Source organism: Phalaenopsis equestris, unplaced genomic scaffold, assembly GCF_001263595.1.
Source record: "Phalaenopsis equestris unplaced genomic scaffold, ASM126359v1 Scaffold000174, whole genome shotgun sequence".
NCBI lineage: Eukaryota > Viridiplantae > Streptophyta > Magnoliopsida > Asparagales > Orchidaceae > Phalaenopsis > Phalaenopsis equestris.
The window spans coordinates 1,508,602-1,527,163 of record NW_018164616.1 but is presented as its reverse complement, the minus strand read 5'-3'; the positions used below and the strand labels follow the sequence as shown (position 1 = coordinate 1,527,163).

Below are 18,562 nucleotides of genomic sequence, written 5' to 3'. Positions count from 1 at the left end.
TCACCTACCGCTCACCTACCTCCCACCAATCGCTCTCTTGCTTCTATAAATAGAGAGGGTGTGAGGCCTAGGACAAAAAAGGGAGAAGAGATCTTAAGCTACCACAAAGGAGGAGAGAATAACTAGAGAGCTAGAGAGGAGGAGAGCATCTTGAGGCCTTGTATCAAGGTGTTGCTTGAGAGGGAGGTCGTAGAAGGAAGATGAGGGCTCATCTCTATGTATAAGCTATGTATTCTCCATTTCTTTTGCCTTAGTGAAATATTTGATTGATTCCCTCCCGTGGACGTAGATCCAGTTGGATCAAACCACGTAAACGATCTGTGTTTGCTTGTGTTCTTTTTCGTCTCATTTCTATGCCAGGAAGTACATATCTCACAACAGATCTTTTTCTAAATTTTCTGAGACTATGTTTGGGTGATGTCTAACAAAATTTTGGATGCTTATTCAGATTATCTAAGCAATTTATATTCCTCTATTTTATTTTTTTGGACACTCAATCTTTCAAAAATTCAATATTTAAAAATATTTATTGAACATGTGCATGTCTCGTTTCGATAATAATAAAAATTTAGAAGATATTTTCTCTAACAAATGCCATAAAAAAGTTACACACTATATTTTTGAGTGATACATTTGATCTTATTTGGACCGAGTACATTTTGTTTGTCACATCTAATTGTATTTTCATAGCTAATCTTTTTTCAAAATAATGATAGAGCAACTGCTTCTTTGTAAAACCGTTGAGCCAAACCACAAGAATAGAGAACAAAAATTATTACATGCGGCAACCATATATCAGGACAACCGTCTAGATGGGCCGCCGTGCAATATACGACGGTGTGGCCTAATACGGACCTTCATCCGAGTGTGCGGTCAGACGCACGTACTTATTTTCCCTGCTTAACACTCCAACAAATCTAAGGATATACCTAGAAGTTGATTGTCTAGAATTATTATAGTCAGTAGCGAAGAAAAAATCAGAATAGATAATCACCTCCAAGAATCAGTCTGCATAGACATAACCATGTAATTCTCAATACTTGAAGTCAAATTTTAAGGATACATTTTTATTTTTTGATATGTAAATTTCTTCCATTTTACTCTACAATCAATTTTGCAGTTTACCATATGTAAATTTCTTCCATTTGATAATAACCTTTGTTGTTTTTGAGGCAGTTTCATGAATCGTTAGATATTTGAATAGCTTTCCTAAAGCAGCCAAAAAGTGACATTTCATTGCTAGATGTTTCCTAGTTGTATTCTAACTTCCTTCTCCACCATACAATTATGGTGTGAGAGTCTATGAGAGTACTGTAAATGGATGGGAACGACTAATGTGGACGCAAATGGCTTCGTAACATCTCGTAGGCACAAAGCCATTTGGGATCAAGATATTTTTCAGTTCAACGTTTTGCATATTCTGCATGTGATGTGTGTGTTTGCCTTGTCGGATGTTTCCATACATAAGTTAGGAACTCTGTGGTGGACCTCACTCTAGTGGCATGAAATAATGTGTGGCCAGTGTGGGTGCCCATTTAATTTTAGTTTTTCAAAAGTAGGAAATTATCTTTTAAAAGAGAGAATTTGCCATACATTTCTTATATATTTACCTATCTAACAATTAAATTTTCAGTATTTTGGTGTCATAAATTTTTGCATTAAAACTAATGTTTCATATTTTTTTTAAGTTAGTAATCGAGATATGCTTTAGATTTTTTATTTGACAATCATTTGCATGACAAATGTGGTCTTGATATTGATCATGCAAGCTAATAAATTATAAAACATCATTAGGCAGGTGATGATCTTTTGGCTAACCTCGCTCGCTTAATTGTTCTCAGAACATGAGAGATTAATGATCTATAGTTCTCTTACAAAATAAACAAAGGTGTGTGTATAGCATACTTTCCATCATTTCATATGTATAATTTTGTGTACTACTTAGGGTTAATATACTTGATAGAAATTATGAAGAAAGATTTGATGATGATTAGAATGAGCGAAGAGGGTTGTGAGGAATTTGGGCCTTTTTATAGGTAGTTTTTTAAGCTTGAGCTTGCAGAAGTCAAGAACTTAAAAGTATTTCCTACAACAAATGAAAAATAGACTATTTAACAAATCTAAATTGAATGGAAGAAGAATTAAAAATAGGCAAGCGGATGGGACAATGGAGAGAGAGAGGTATTAATGATGCACCTCAAATCAATGTGGTTAAAAATATATTACATTTGTAATTAGTACATAAGTATATAATAGACTATAATTTATAAGATATATGAATGAATATCATTAAAAAAGAATTGATATATAAATTTAGTATGTTTTTTCAATTATGTTTCATCAAACGTGTAAGTAATTTTATTTATGATCTATAAGTATAAAACAGTTTAAATTCATTTGACTAATTAAAAAAAATATATACTTTAAATATATTGTAATTTTATTTTCATAAATTTTATATTCATAAATTTTATATGTGAAAATAATATCATCATTTTCAAAAATAAATAAATAAGCAGTAACATTTTAATTTAAAATCAATATTGATTTTTTAGTTAAATTGATAAATTAATTGTTATATTATTCTAATACAAAAATAATAATTGATAATTTGTGTAATTATTTTTTTAAAATTTTGTCATCAATTATTTAGTTTGCTTAAATAATTTTATTGAGTATTACCATCAATCACTTGTATTATGCAATTTTTCTTGGAACTTCTCGTTTTCTCTCTCTTCGGCGTTTGTAATATTTGAACATGACTCACAGATAAAATTAAATCTAATTAACCGCAATTACCTTCCGATTATCTTTGGAGCAACTAAGATTTGATTTTAATTTCTTCATAGATTTACATGCATAGCACTCAATTCTTCTATATGTATACATTTAAAATCAAAATTTAATTTAATTTTCTTACATATATGTGTCACCATACATATGCATGAAAATGTAGATTTCACTTTTTAAAAGTTTAAATTGTGGTATTTGTGACATGATATGAAAGATTTTGGATATAAATATAAAAAAAAATCAAGTTTAGAGATTAAGATACATAAATACTTAAGAATTGAGTGGTATTCTTGAATTTGAATTTGTCATGCGAATCACATCCAAAATATAGAGTGTGAAAAGTGAGATGGATGAGAGTGAGAGAGAGAGAGAGAGAGCGAGAGAGAAGCGAGAGAGATCACCGTAACACCGTAATGAATGGTAGAGTGAGGAAATCATGTAACATTTCATTCATGAAACGATCTCTTATTTATAGACAAAAGTGGTACAATATATGAAGTTATGTTTATGCCCATACTTAAGTAGGGACTGCACAGGTTATTCTAGATATTTCTTCCTCGTGGGCCTAAGGCCTTTTGTTCTTTGGCTTGGCTAGCTGAACTTGGTAGGAGTACGATGAGCCTTCTCGGTCAGTTGGATCTAATGGTGCTGTCAGATAGATCGATCAGTAAACGTTGTCGGTCAACTCGCTATCAAAGTCGTCGAGAATAAACTAGGGTAAAGGCAGGCAACCACAAAGTTGTTGTTGCTTCTGCTAGTGATATTGTTGCTCACCTGAAAAAAATCCACGATTCCTGAGTCTGGGATCGTTCCTGTCGAGGAGTACACTGAAGGCATGAAATTTCTATTTTCCACTTTCGACACCACTCTCATTGTCCAAGGCATTACTACGAGATAATTAGCTCTTGCCGAACACAAAGTTAAACACTCTGATAGGTGATTTAACCTCTGGCGCTCAACACGATTAACATGCGTGAATATGACCACCCGACATATTAAGCAGAAAATCAGGTCCTCAACAATGACTCTAGCCGGACCGATTTGAGCGGAAGTCTAGAAATTCAACTAGGCAGGCTACACCCGTAAGGTACAATACCCGACGTGGGTCTTCAACATAGTCATGATGTAGAAGGCTAACGTCAAGTGAAGAAAGTGACTGGACTTCACTTACATGAACGTCGCCTGCCCGAAGAACCATTATTTGCTACCTTGGATCGATTCACACAATACCCATTGCCCAAAGGATGATTTTTTTTTTTTTGTTTTTTTCTCCCCTTAATGTATTGAAGAAGAAGAAAAAAAAAACGAAATTCTCATGGAGTAATGGAGGGATCAGCACGTAACATAGTACAATTAAACTTTGTCTCTATCGATTGAATGTTTGTGTTGTGTGTTGCGTGAATCACACGTCCTCTAGCTCATCTATAAATTCGGAAATAAATCATGCATTAACATATTCATATTCGTTGGCTGTGATACATAGTGAAAACTATTAGATACTCATGGAGCACTCACATGCAATTGAGAAAATGAGAATGGAGCTCTTTTCTTCATCGGCAAATCTCTTCGCCCTTTTGCCTGTCTCTGCATATGAGACATCTTTAGTCGTCATGGTGCCTGACCCAAATGACCAGACCCGGCCAATGTTCCCTGGGTATTTGGATTGGGTTCTACGTAGCCAAAATACTCTTGGTTTTTGGTTAGACGATCATCCGCAAGATCATCGTCGTGAGCTTAAAAGCAATGAGTCACAATGGACCGCGGCTGATGTAGTGGGCACTCTAGCATGCTTAATTGCACTCAAGACTTGGGAGATCGATGGTTTCTCTCACAAAATAAATAAAGGTACTAGCTCATATAAATATTCTATTTTCTAGATTTTTTTAAGGTATTTGAATGAGTAAACCTATGCATGTGTATGCCTTTTAGGACTTGAATTCCTCAGAGATAACATGGAAAAGGTGTTGTGGAAGCTGAGGAAGAGCAAACAGGATGGTGATGAAGCTGGGCTTCTTCGTAGGTGGATTTTGATGGTTGAGCTTGCAGAGGCCAAAGGCTTGAAAGTATTTCCTGCAGCTCAACATATCAAAGATGGACCATTTAACAAATTTAAATTGAATGGAACAAAGATTAATTGCAGATTAGAGGACGAGACAATAGAGAGAATTGTGATGAGGGAGATTGCTTTTGAAAATAGTGGCTCGGAACTCTATCGATCACCATCGACAACCGCATGTGCTTTCATGACTGGCGGAAACCAAGCATACAAAACTTACCTTCAAAATTTATTTGTGGATTGCCAACACGGAGGTACCGATCATGCATCTCACATCAACGCTCTTAATAACATATAATAATTGTGACCAATAGAAAAGTATAAAATATACAATTTAAAATGTAATATATTTAATTAAAAATTATCAAATAAATTTATTATATAAATTGGAGTAAGCTTTTGTATGTGTGCAAATAAAAGATTCATTAAATGAGGCATAAAATGTATACATATTTCTAATATTTATATAAAAAAACATTTTAAATTCAATTAGTTGCTTATAAATAATAATATTAAAAAAATGTAATTTTTTTCATAAATTTTATGTCAGACAAAACCATCATCCTTCTTAATTTAAAATTTATATTAGATCATTTAGTTTAATTATGTAAGTCTAACATTTTTTAAATATGGTTTTAACTTATTACAATTAATAAATAGTCAACATAAGAACTTATTTAAATTTATTTACATAATATATGTACAGTTCCTCCCATATACATGATGGACAAAGATGTGATAAAGCTCTGTCTGGTTGATCACTTGGAGAGGCTTGGATGTGCAGAGCATTTCACCGAAGATATTAAGAATGTGATAGATATACAATACAAGTATATATGCTTTCTGATTCATTTTTCTTGTTTTTATGTCAATGGAAATATAATCTGAAGTTCCTTTTAATATCAAAGTTCATAAGCTAACAGCTTCAAAATTCACATTTTTTTTTATTTCACAGAGAGTGGATTGTAGAAGAATTACAAGCCCCAAATAAAAATAATGTTGCATTCCAACTCTATAAAGACTCCTTAGCTTTCCGACTTTTAAGGATGAAAGGCTATCAAGTCTCTCCATGTAAGCATTAATTGACAAAGGAATTATATTTTGGATACTCACATAACATTACTAAATGGATAATAATTCACCTTTGCCTAATTACGTAACATTACTTTGTTTTACTAGTGAGTGCATTTGATTGGTGAAAGAAGATAGCTAGCTAATCTTCATGGCTATTTGCAGGGAGGTTTTGTTGGTTCATTGACGATGAGGAGATTATGTCTCATATAAAGGATAATCATCGCTTTTTTTTAGGCCCTATGCTTAGCATTTACAAAGCATCAAATATTGCTTTTCCAGACGATCATAAACTTGACAAAGCTGGAGAGTTTGCTCGACAAATCTTGCAGATGGGAATCTTGAGCATGAAATCTAAAAATGAAACCATTTTCTTATCTACATCACCTCTGTTACAACAAGAGGTAATGAATTTATATGTGTACATATTCTAATCTCTTTTGTTTGAAATTAACTTACATGTGCTCTACTAGATTGAGCATGAGTTGGGGCTCAAATGGCTAGCTCGAATGGATCATTTGGAGCATAGGTTCTACATTGAAAGAGGAGGGATCTATCTCTTTTGGATTGGAAATAATGCTCCTTATTGCAAGTAATGTTATATATAAGAACTTAAGATAGATGATGGGATAAATGCAAAGTTATTTTTTGATGATCGAAGTAAAATGCAGGATCTTACAAAATGATGACTTACTCCAACTTGCCATTGATAATTTCACGACTAGACAAATAGTATACAAGAAAGAGCTTCACGAACTACACAGGTAATTTATCATTAATTTATAGAGAAAAAATTATAATTTTCTCTCCTAAATCTGCTTCTTCAATAAGTTTCTTGCTAAATTTTCCTTTAAATTTTCGTTTAATTTGCGATAAAGGTGGGCCAAGGACACAGGCCTCTCCACTATGGGATTTGGTAGAGAGAAGACATCATATTGTTATTTTGCCGTAGCTTCTTCAATTTGCTTCCCAATTAACATAGATTCAAGGAAGGAAGCGGCAAAATGTGCAACCTTCATTGCAGTTGCAGATGATTTTTTTGATGAGAAAGCCCCACTTGATGAATTATTCATTCTAACAGATGCATTACAAAGGTAAGAAATATTCTACCCGTTTTGTGAGTTAACCATTGCCCTTTTAGCTTATTTTTGATAATTTTGCTATCTGTTAATGAATAATGAATTGTTACTCTTTTCTTTCTTTCTTGACTTTTCAGTCAAACTATTGTATTTATCCACGTTAGCTATAATTAGTGATTATTACTTGCATTGATTATTTTTTTTTGAACTAAATGTATCTTTTAGAAAATATGTTACAACTCTGTATTTGGCGTGCATTCATTCTTTTCGGTATTATGTATTAATAGAATGTTATTCTCTTTATCCACTGCAATCATAGATGGGATGGAGAATTTCTAACGGGCCATAGCAAAGTTATTTTTAACGCCCTCGACAACTTAGTTCATGATATTTCTCAAAAATCCTTCAAGCGATATGGCTATGACGTGAAGAAAATTCTTCAAGATGCTGTGAGTTATTCATGACATGTATTCTTCCATGATATATTTTTAAATAAGCTAATCAATATCAGTGAGTCTGAATTAATTTATATGCTAATTAGTGGAAAGAAATATTCAATTCATGGCTGAAGGAAGCAGAATGGGCAAGAAGCTCTCATTGTCCTTCAATTGATCAATATATTGAAATTGGCAAGACATCAGTTGCAGTTCAAATGATGATTTTTGCATCATGTTATTTGACAAACTCAAACATATATGTTGAAGAGAGCTGTTGGGACATAAGTAATACTATGATTACTCAATCTGTTATGGAGTCATGTCGTTTGTTGAATGACTTGGAGAGCTATGAGGTTTGTCAATAATACTATATTACTTACTGATAAGTTTTTCCTAATGCTTTAAGTGTAAAATTACAATTGGTTATGTTGTAGTGATTATTCTTTTTACTATCAAATAACATTGATGTTACTAAAATATAATTTATTTTGCAGAAAGAAGCTAAAGATGGAAAACCAAATATAGTTTCGCTATACCAAAAGGAGAATCCAGATGCTCCAATTGATGAAGCCATCACTTTTGTGAGGAATATTTGGGAAAAAAAGAAAAAAGAACTTCTTCAACTAGTGATGTCAAGTGACTCTACAAGTTCTCAAATGCCAAGGGAGTGGAAGGACGTGCATCTAGCTTTCTTGAAACTTTTTCAAATGTTCTATGACTCCACAAATGTATTCGACTCCCCAACTATGCTACTTAAAAGCATTGACAAGGCAATATATGAACCATTAAAGTGCAAAACAACTAGTGAACCTGTATATTTCATTCCCAAGGAACCGAAAACAGCAAAAATTGAAGCTCCAAATATAAAATTAAAGATTGGAGGAGCTAGAGTCAAAAGTGGACTATTGTCATTTGATTCGAACAAATGGCCAAATCAACAAAAATATAAAATGTTTCATAAGCAATCTATTGCATGTTCGTTCATCACATGTCATACTACCAGCTACAAATGTATGATTTAAATTCATTAGATATGAAAGCATATTTTGGAGGAGAAAATAATGGGACAAATGAGCTTGCTAGCCATGGACTTTTTGTGCCCGTGCATATTACTATTCTCTCTCTCTCTCTCTCTCTCTCTCAATCATTCTAATATGTAAGGATTTTCATTATTGTATTTGAATTTGGTAAATTGAAAAATAAATAAATATTGTGCTTTGATTATCATTTCAATTTTCATTTAACAAAAATCATTTCATGCAACATGCAAATTAAGATTAACAATCTTAAGCTTAGTTTCCAAAAACTCTTGATCCGCTCAAAAGGAAATTACTCATAGAAGATTGCACAAATCTATTGGCAATATCTCTATTCCAATGTGTATATTGTTAACTCTTTTGTTCCATACAGAATCCATCCATATTTCAATATTCACAAAAGGTTTTAACAAACAATTGGTCTAGAAAGTAAATTAAGTTCTCAAGTTAATACATCATTTTTAAATTCAAATCAAAGCCCAAACAATCTCAAATCCATTGTCATATCCACTCACCATCTCAATTAAAGAGAGAAAAAAGAAGACTATTCTCTATGCATGACAAATCTCATCAAAGTAAACTTAATTTTATGCATAAACACACTTATCTCCTTCACAAACAAGAAGATGAGGACGTTACTAACAGGAAACAAACAACTCTCTCAATCCTCCCAATCTCTCTCTTTTCTTCTCTTCTAATCTCTTTGCAAAAGCTTTAACCTTATCATCCAATTCCTCTCTCAGAATGACAGAAGAAAAATGATGAAAAAACCCTCTTTAATTTGTTACCATCCTTTTTATAAGTTGCCCAAGTGAACAAGTGCATCCATCTATTCGAACTGTCAAAACTGTTTCTAGCGCCTAAGCGTCAAATGACTAGTGCCTATGCGCCACTCCATTAGGTCTGTAGGCACTGGTGGCAGAGCTTAGAAGCTCAATGGTTGGTAACACAACATATATATCTATATATAGACACGAGCGCACACGCGCGCGCGCACACACACAAATATATATATAAATTATTGAAATATTTCTGTAATATTAATTTAAAAATTAACTTTTGGGTGTTAATAATATATATATCTAGAAATTTGTTGGTATTTATATAAATGTTTTTTTAATGACAAAAATTAAAATTTAGTGATAATTAAATTGAAAATTATTGATTAAAAAATTCTATTTCACACATGTGAGACACGCATGCGCATTTGAATATTAAGATAACTGTCGGTCCCTTAGTTTTTTTTTCACGTTTATTTCTCCATCCTAAATGTGTTTGCAGGTGTCATACCATCAGCTAGGTGTGCCATCATGGTCCACCATGATCAAGATGACACTAATATGGACAGAAAATAAAGATGATACTTACGTTGATATAGATCTTGTGTTTTATATTTCTATGGCAAACACCGACTAAAGCTTTATCAACTTATTATCTTAGAGCAAATATTTTGTGTGGAGTTAGCACATGCTGATAGTAGTATTTTGATGACATTATAGTAGTATTGCACCGTAATATCACCACAATACCATCCAATATGAGCACTCCATAGCCATCATTTAACCACCAAGTGAGAGGTGCAGATGTTTTTCCAATCGTCGGTACGATGCCTTAAAAAATAGAACTTTTGGTTGTCATTTGTACAATCTAATCATTGGTTATATTTTGAGGTAGTTGTCGTGTTAGGTCATATTTCCTTGTTGGGTGGTCCTGGCAATGTTTTTTCTTAATTTTACATGCATGCCACACTCAGTTCCTATGTAATCATATGTTTAATAGTTTTCAACTTCAAAATATTTTCCCCAGCTAAACGAATCAAAAATGGACTATTTAATGAATTTAAATTGGATGGAACAAAGATTAAATGCAGAGAAGAGGATGAGACAATGGAGAGAATTGTGATAAAGAATATTTGCATTTAAGAAGAGCAGCTTAGAACTCTTTTGATCAATGACCGCATGTGTTTTCGTGATAAGTGGAGACCAAACTTATAAAACTTGAATATGTGATCTAGCTTTAGATTTAGAATCCGCCTTTTTTTCAACAGAAAGTTAGCCTCAGTTTATCATTCGATTTGTGGCGAAACCGATTTGAATGGGTTTAAGATTCATTTAATAGCGAGTTGACGCTAAGTAGCGTCGGAATTAGTCGATGTAAATGTTCTAAAAAAATATTCCTGCTCGACAGAGCCTCATTTGCACTCTGTTCACATTTGTTCCTTACGCTCTGACGAATCCGACAATGACACTCTCCACTGCGCTCCGGCGGTCCGGCATCTCCGGCCCTCTTGGAACGGGGGATATATTGGCTCGGGCGAGCAATCCACCTCTCCTACCTCTAGGTATGTTTTTCTTCTCCCTTGAGTCTCCCATTCATGAGATTTTTTATTTTTTATTTTCTATTTTATGTAAAAATTGAAATTTCGGTGTTAGATTTATGTGGAAAGTGAAGCTTAGGGGTTTGATATGTAATGCATAGGAATTTGGTGGTTTTTATGTGAAAAAAAGAAGTAAGTATAGTTGTTAGACATGTAATGCAAAGAACTGTGCTTCTTATGTATGTATAATTTAAAGTTGAGGCGTTAGATATGTAATGTATATGAATTGTATGATTTTTATGTGAAAAATTAAGTTTGGATGTTAGATATATGTTGGCTTATAAAAGCAAAGCATAAACTAACTTTAGGCTTAGAGACAAAATGTGAAATAAATATATTTGTGAAAGGGTTGGTGTTGCACTGTTGGTAGAAAATGTTAGGGAGAGTCGTCTTAGATGATTTAGTCACATTAAGCGTCAACCATCTGATGATCCTGTTAGAAGTGAACGTTTTAGATATCTTGGATCTATTGTTCAAAGTGATGGTAATATAGATGAGGATGATATTAGTAGAATTCAAGTTGAATAGTTCAAGTCCGTCGTTAACACTTAAGCAACGTGAGGTGTGTCAAAACTGGATAATGGAGAGCATCAAGAACGTTAAAGCCGAGAGAAATGATTTGTGTCAGGCATGTTCAACGTTAATTGTATTACCAATCTTGGTTTTAACTTCAACCATGTGTTCAATGCAAATCGAATGCTAACTATTTAGCATCGAATTAGTTCAAAATTTACTTATGAATTGTCAACACAGAGGCACTCATCATGCATCTGAGATCTATGAAGTTAAAATATACTTATAATTGTAATCGAGACAAAGATATCTGATAAACAATCTAATATACAAAATATAAAATTAAATATTATTAGAAAAGTTTTGCCATAAAAATTACAATATATTTTTAGGAGACTTTAAACATACAAATATAAAACATTTTAAATTCATTGGACTAATTAAAAACAAAATATACTTTAAAAATTGTAATTTTAATTTCATTAATTCATTGGACTAGCATGTTCAAGGATTTAAACAATAATCATTTCATTTAAAAGCAGCATTAAACTATTTAGCATCAAATTAGTTCAAAATTTATTTATGGATTGTCAACACAGAGGCACTCATGATGCATCTCAGATCTATGAAGTTAAAATATACTTATAATTGTAATCGAGACAAAGATATCTGATAAACAATCTAATATACAAAATATAAAATTAAATATTATTAGAAAAGTTTTGCCATAAAAATTACAATATATTTTTGCATGTGTGTTTATAAAATATTCATAATTTTTTTTTTAATAAGGAGACATTAAACATACAAATATAAAACATTTTAAATTCATTGGACTAGTATTTTCAAGGAATTTAAACAATAATCATTTCATTTAAAAGCAGCATTGACTTTTATTTATATCAATTTTTAAAGGAGGTTTTAATTCAATCAATTTGATGAGCTTGTTTTTGTTGTCTGGCACGTTTTTGAATGGAGGAGAAGGACATATGAAATACTAAAATATATTTAAAATATGACCAAAGTTCGGAGTGACATATATTTTAGGAATCTATGATACACAATGGACTAAATTGTTGTAGGTCTCCAAAATGTGAAAAAGGATGGGGGGAGACAGCCATCAATCATTTCCTTGTCAGAGTTTAGATTCTTCGATTAGCTCATATATAAATGTGTTATTTAATTTTCTTATGTCTATTAAATTTTTATAGTATAAATATTAAATATTATAAATATTTAATTTGGGCCAAATTTTAAGCCCATAAACTCTGACCAAGATTTTCATTAGTAAATTATTTTATTAGCGTTATACAAGAATTCAATTCATACAGATGAAATAATATAATTAATAGGGGCAACTGAAATATTTATATGAAAGATATGAAAAGAGAAAAAAATCACGGGGCATTGAAATATTTTATTATGAGGTAATAATTATAAATATAACCACCTTGTATTTATAAGAAAATAAAAATATAATAAAAATAAGACTTTGGAATTATAAGCACATTTAAAAAAAAGCTCTCTCTCTCTCTCTCTATCTCTCTCTCGTGCAATTGCATTTTTCTTGTTATCATGCATTAAAATAAATTTTATTTTCTTTACCCACTTTAATCATAGACGGGAAGGAAAAGGTCTAAGAAGTCATAGCAAAGTCATTTTCACCTCTCTGGACAATTTAGTTCATGATATTTCTTTGAAAATCTTTAGGCTGCACGGCCTTGATTTGAAGGAAAATCTTCAAGATGTTGTGAGTCATGAATAACATTAAATCTCTAGTGATATTCATTTTAATAAGCTAATCAATACTAGAGAAATTGTTTTAATTTTTTGACTATGCAGTGGAAAGAAATATTCAAGTCATGGCTAAAAGAAGCAGAGTGGAGCAGAAGTACTCATTATATTTCAATTGATCAATATATTGAAAATGGGAAGACATCAATTGCGGTTCATATGATAATTCTTACATTATGTTATTTGACAAACTCAAGAATCGATATTGAAGAGAGTTGTTGGGACTTGAGGAATATAATGATTACCCAATCTATTATGACATCATGCCGCTTGCTAAATGACTAGGAGAGCTATGAGGTTTGGCAACAAAACTTCATTTTTTACTCATATAAGTACTCCATCTCAAGCCATATGTTTCTAAATACTTTTGAAAGTATAAAATTTTACAATATTCTAAATTATGGTGATTACTATTTCATTTACAAAATGATGTCGATTTTACGAAAATATAATTTATTTGCAGAAAGAAGCTTTGGTTGGCAAGCCCAACATTATTTTGTTATACCTGAAAGAGAATCCAAAGGAGGGGATTGATGATGCCAAAGCATTTGTGATGAACATTTTGGAAAAAAAGAAAAAGAAAATTCTGCAACTAGTGATGTCCAAGGATTCTACCAAGTCTGAGATGCCAACAGAGTGGAAGGATTTGCATCTATCTGCATTAAAAGTTTTTCAAATGTTCTTTAACTCTACGAATGCATTTGACTCACCAACCATGCTAGTCGAGAGCATTAACAAGGCAATCTATGAACCATTAGTGAACAGAAAAGCAAGCCAACCTGTATGGTTCGTTAGCAATGAATTGAAAACAAAAAGTGTATTAGAACCATATACAAGAGCAAAAATTGGACGAGGAGAAAACAAAAGGAGACAGTCAACATTTGATGCAAATAAATGGCTAGATAAGAGGACAAATAAAATTTTAAACCAGCGAAATTTTGCATGTCCTTTTATTTCATGTAATACATCTACAAAAGAATGCTTTGAAAGTATCAGCTTTGGGAGCAGATCTTGGAGCTGGAGCATATAAATTGTCAAAGAAGCAAACCAGATATGCACTATATGTGTTTCTTGTGCTAATTATTGTATGCAAACATGAAGTTTAGGAGGGAGATACGTAATTGCATAAGAAAATTGTGGTATGTATGTAAATCTAAAATTTAGGTGTGAGATATGTGAACATGTAATAAATTTTTTTATATGTATGTAAATGTGAAAATTTAGGAGTGAGATTTGCAGATACATATGAAATTTGTGCTATGTATTAGGGGTTGAAAATTTAGGTGTGAGTTATGTAAATACATAAGAAATTTGTGTTATATATGTAGAGATGAAAATTTAGGTGTGATGTGTAGGTGCACTTCACACCTAAATTTTTGTGTATATGCAACCTAAATTTTCCTAAATTTGTTTTATGTATATACATAGGAAAATTTAGGTTGATTCTTTGGATTTGTGGGCTATGGGATTCAGGTATGATGTGTAAGTGCCCTAAGATTGTAAGTATGATGTTAAATGTGTAGATGCACTAATCTACAGAGCTACATTTATGATGCAGATTGGTATTCAAAGCGTTAGATCATGGATGTATAACGGATTATATTCAGGAAGAAAGATTAAATGATGAGTTTAGTGCTAGTGTTGAAGAGTTTGTGCATGTGGCATCGCAATTACCTGTTTACCTCTTAGAAAATAAGTTTTGATGCCCTTCTGAGGCATAAAAATCAAGCGTACCAGACATCTAACAAAGTGAAGTTGTACCTATACCGTAGGGGATTTAAACCCGATTATTGGTATTGAACTTCACATGGTGAATTTTAACTAGATGTTCAGTACAATCATGTGGCAGCCTCATCAAATTATGTCCCAACTGTTCACGATTCTGACATATATGAGCAAATGATTGATGATGCGAGCGGGCTCATTCCTTTGGGAGTGCGTCTGATGATGATCAGGAATCGAACAGTGAAGCACAACAATTCTATGAACTATTAAATATTGCCCAACAACCATTGTGGGAAGGATGCGCTTCATACACAAAGTTAATAGTCATCCTAAAAGTGTTGTGTATCAAATCCAATTTTAAAATGCCCAGGGAATGCTTCAATCGGGTTGCAACATTATTAAAGGAGGTAAACCTTGCTGATACTTAAGTTCCAGAAGATTTGTGCATAATTAAAAAGTTAATGGCGAAGTTGGGGCTACTGTATGCATCAACGTCTGTATGTTATATTACAGGGAGAATACACAAGAGACAAAATGTAGATTTTTTAGTGCTAATAGGTTCAAATCAAGATGAAGAAAGAGTAAAAACTAGAAGAATAATCCATACAAACGTGTCTTTTATGTTCCCTCATTTTATGGCTCCAATGACTGTTTGCTTCTATGCGCACAACTCCCCACTTGGCATGACATAATGTTGGATCTGTTGATGCTAATACAATGACTCATCTCTCAGCTGGTGAAGATTGAAAACATTTTGATCACAGTTATCTGGAATTTTCAGTAGAACCACACAACGTTTAGCTTGGCTTATGTGCATATGAGTTCACTCCTTACAATCATGCTACAACATCGTATTCTTGTTGCCCAGTTATTATCCCGCTATATAATTTGCCTCCTGATATGTGTATGATTGTGTTGTTCTTATTTCTAAAATTGATCATACTATGTCCACATAGCCCAAAGAGTAAAATTAATGTGTACTTACAGCCACTTATAGATAAGCTAAATGTATTATAGAAAATCGGAGTGTTGACTTATGATATTGCAATAAAACAAAATTATTACCTCAGAGTTGCTCTTATGTGGACAATCAGTGATTTCTCTACTTATGGGATGATATATGGTTAAAGCACAACTGGGAAATTGAGATATCTCTATTGCATGGACATGTCTAAACCATTTACTTTGAAGCATGGAGAAAAAAATCTTAGTTTGATTGTCACCAAAGATTTTTAGCGGGTGATTACCCATCACCCATTCCGAAGAAATAAAGATTTATTTTTCAGAAATAGAGTTGAAAGATCAAGTCCACTACCCATTCCAAAGAAATAAAGATTTATTTTTCAGAAATAGAGCTGAAGGATCAAGTCCACTGGTAAGGATTAGTGGTAGTAACATATTGCAAATGATCAGTAAAGTTTCAAAGATTATTGAGAGGCCAAAATTAGCCTCAAGTCATCTTTCAGATTATGACGTTACACATAATTGGATGAAACAGTGTATTTTTTCCAAATCTTCCATACTGGAAAACTAATCTGAGCATAATCTAGATCTTATGTATATTGAGAAAAAATCTGAGCATAATATATACCTTATGTATATCGAGAAATTTTTTTTTTGATGATATATATTGAACACTGTTCGTGATATCAAGAGAAAAAACAAAGGGTAACATCAAAACAAGAATGTATTTGAAAGAGCAAGAGGAGGGGGTAGAACTGCAAGAGACAAATGCAGGCAGAGTAATATAACACAAAGCTACATATTATCTCACATCGAATCAATAAAAAAACAATCTTTGAGTGGTTACATTCCTTGGAGTTTCCAAGTGGTTGTGCTTTTAATATAAGCTGATGTGTTGATTTGGGCATGAAAAAAGTATTTGGCATGGCATGAAGTCACGACTGTCATATTTTCATGCAGTATTTGTTGCCTATTTTCATGCAGTGTTTATTGCCTATTGCATTCAATACTTTGTTAAAGCTGACACTCGATCCATTGATCAAAATCAATACATTATTTAGGAAGTTGTGTGCATGCACTTTGCATGTTCATTCTTTGCGAAGTATTGACGCGAGTATTCCACAATTGTTGTGCAAGCTCGAATGGATATTTTCTCCCAATTTTTTTGACTCTATGGAGCATCTGCCCATTCAGCTGTGTTATGAGGCTATACTGAGGGGACCAGTGCAGTTCTTTTTGGATGTATCCCTTTGGAAGGTATGTATTTTATTTAGAGTGAAAAAAAAAAGATTAGGTATACCTATTACAGAAGACAATTACTTTATGTTCTTATTACTTCAATCAAGAACAACATAAGCATGAAACTGTTGGTCAGATGCCTTCGCAAACAGAAGTGTTGGCATTTCGTGTATCTGGTGAATCATTAGGAAGACATGGTACGCGCTACCTAAATGATCGAGACCTTCAAACAACTATTTTGTATGTTCTACTGAACTGCAACAAAGTACAACCATTCCTACAGTAAGATTAAATATTTTACGGAATGCTTTAACAATTAATTCAGTCATACAAGTCACAATGATGTCTGTAGGTTATTTACATAAAACTTGAACGTAGAGGATGACTCTCTTGTAAGCAAGAAGCTCGAGGAAGAATTTTCATAATCGTTCAAATTATTTGAAGTAATTTTTAAATTCACTGGTATTTTGTGTGAGATTATTCACTTCTACCTCTTGCGAAGGCAAAATTTTTAGAAAACCGCATAATCGATCAATTTTCACCATATAATCTAAAGGAGTTTAGAAAAAAAAAAAATCGTAGCAATTGACAGCTAATTTGCCATGTGGGACTTAACATGTAAAGCAAGTTTCCTTTGTGTTTATGCAATAAAAGATTTAAATGTTAGGTCTTAAGCACCTTTTTTTCATGCAAATTTGATAAAGGACCTTTATTAATATAATGTACCATTGGGGATTTCAGTCCTAACTTATTTTTGAGTCCCTTGACCACAAATGTGAAAAGGATTTGGCTCGGCGGCCATGATTCATTTCGTTTCTTTTCTCCGAATAACAAGACTTGAAACAGCCAAAAAGGCCCGGCTTTTTTTTATATTTTTCTCATTAGGAAGATTTACATACATAACCCTCAATTCCTTAGTATTTACATTTCTAACACCTAAACTTCAATCTTTACATACATGTCCTCCTATATATGGAGATATCCTCATGTGATATGGAAGATTTGGATGGTATAAATATAAATTTTGAAGTTCAGGCGTTGGATATTTATGTAAATGTGTAGTAATTGTGTGGTATGCGTGTAAATACTAAAAAAAATGGCAATTTTCTTATATAAAAAAATCAAAGAAAAAAAAATGATAGTTTACATACAAGGCACGTGAAACACTACTATTTTCCAATCTAGCATATCTTTAGCCTATTTTTCAAATTCTCGTTCAAATATCAAAATTCATGATAAAATCCTAATTATTCTTTTAATTTTAATCATATTCTAAGTGATTTGCCTGTGGCACATACAAATATATTGATTCGATAGTATAAAAATATCATATAGATCTTAAATTTTATTAATAATAATGTTTATGATAATATGTATGTAATTATCCCAAAACAAAATCTATATAAATGATCATTTTTATGTTAGGTATGACTCATATATCAGGAATTTGGAGTCTCTTGAAATTGGAGAGGTGTGTC

At 32.4% G+C, this 18,562-nt stretch overlaps 2 protein-coding genes across 2 annotated transcripts in view; one reads left to right on the top strand and one right to left on the bottom strand.

Annotated features, from left to right (window-relative positions):
• Positions 1-18,562, bottom strand: part of LOC110022215 (BEACH domain-containing protein B) — a 196,248-nt gene that overhangs the window by 131,098 nt on the left and 46,588 nt on the right.
• LOC110022211 (S-linalool synthase-like) lies at positions 4,270-8,507 on the top strand. Its single transcript, XM_020721038.1, has 11 exons — positions 4,270-4,638; positions 4,723-5,103; positions 5,556-5,679; positions 5,805-5,920; positions 6,086-6,324; positions 6,394-6,512; positions 6,592-6,684; positions 6,799-7,014; positions 7,319-7,448; positions 7,541-7,789; positions 7,931-8,507. Exons 1-11 carry the CDS (start codon positions 4,296-4,298, stop codon positions 8,456-8,458), a joined length of 2,538 nt encoding a protein of 845 aa, XP_020576697.1. The 5' UTR covers positions 4,270-4,295; the 3' UTR covers positions 8,459-8,507.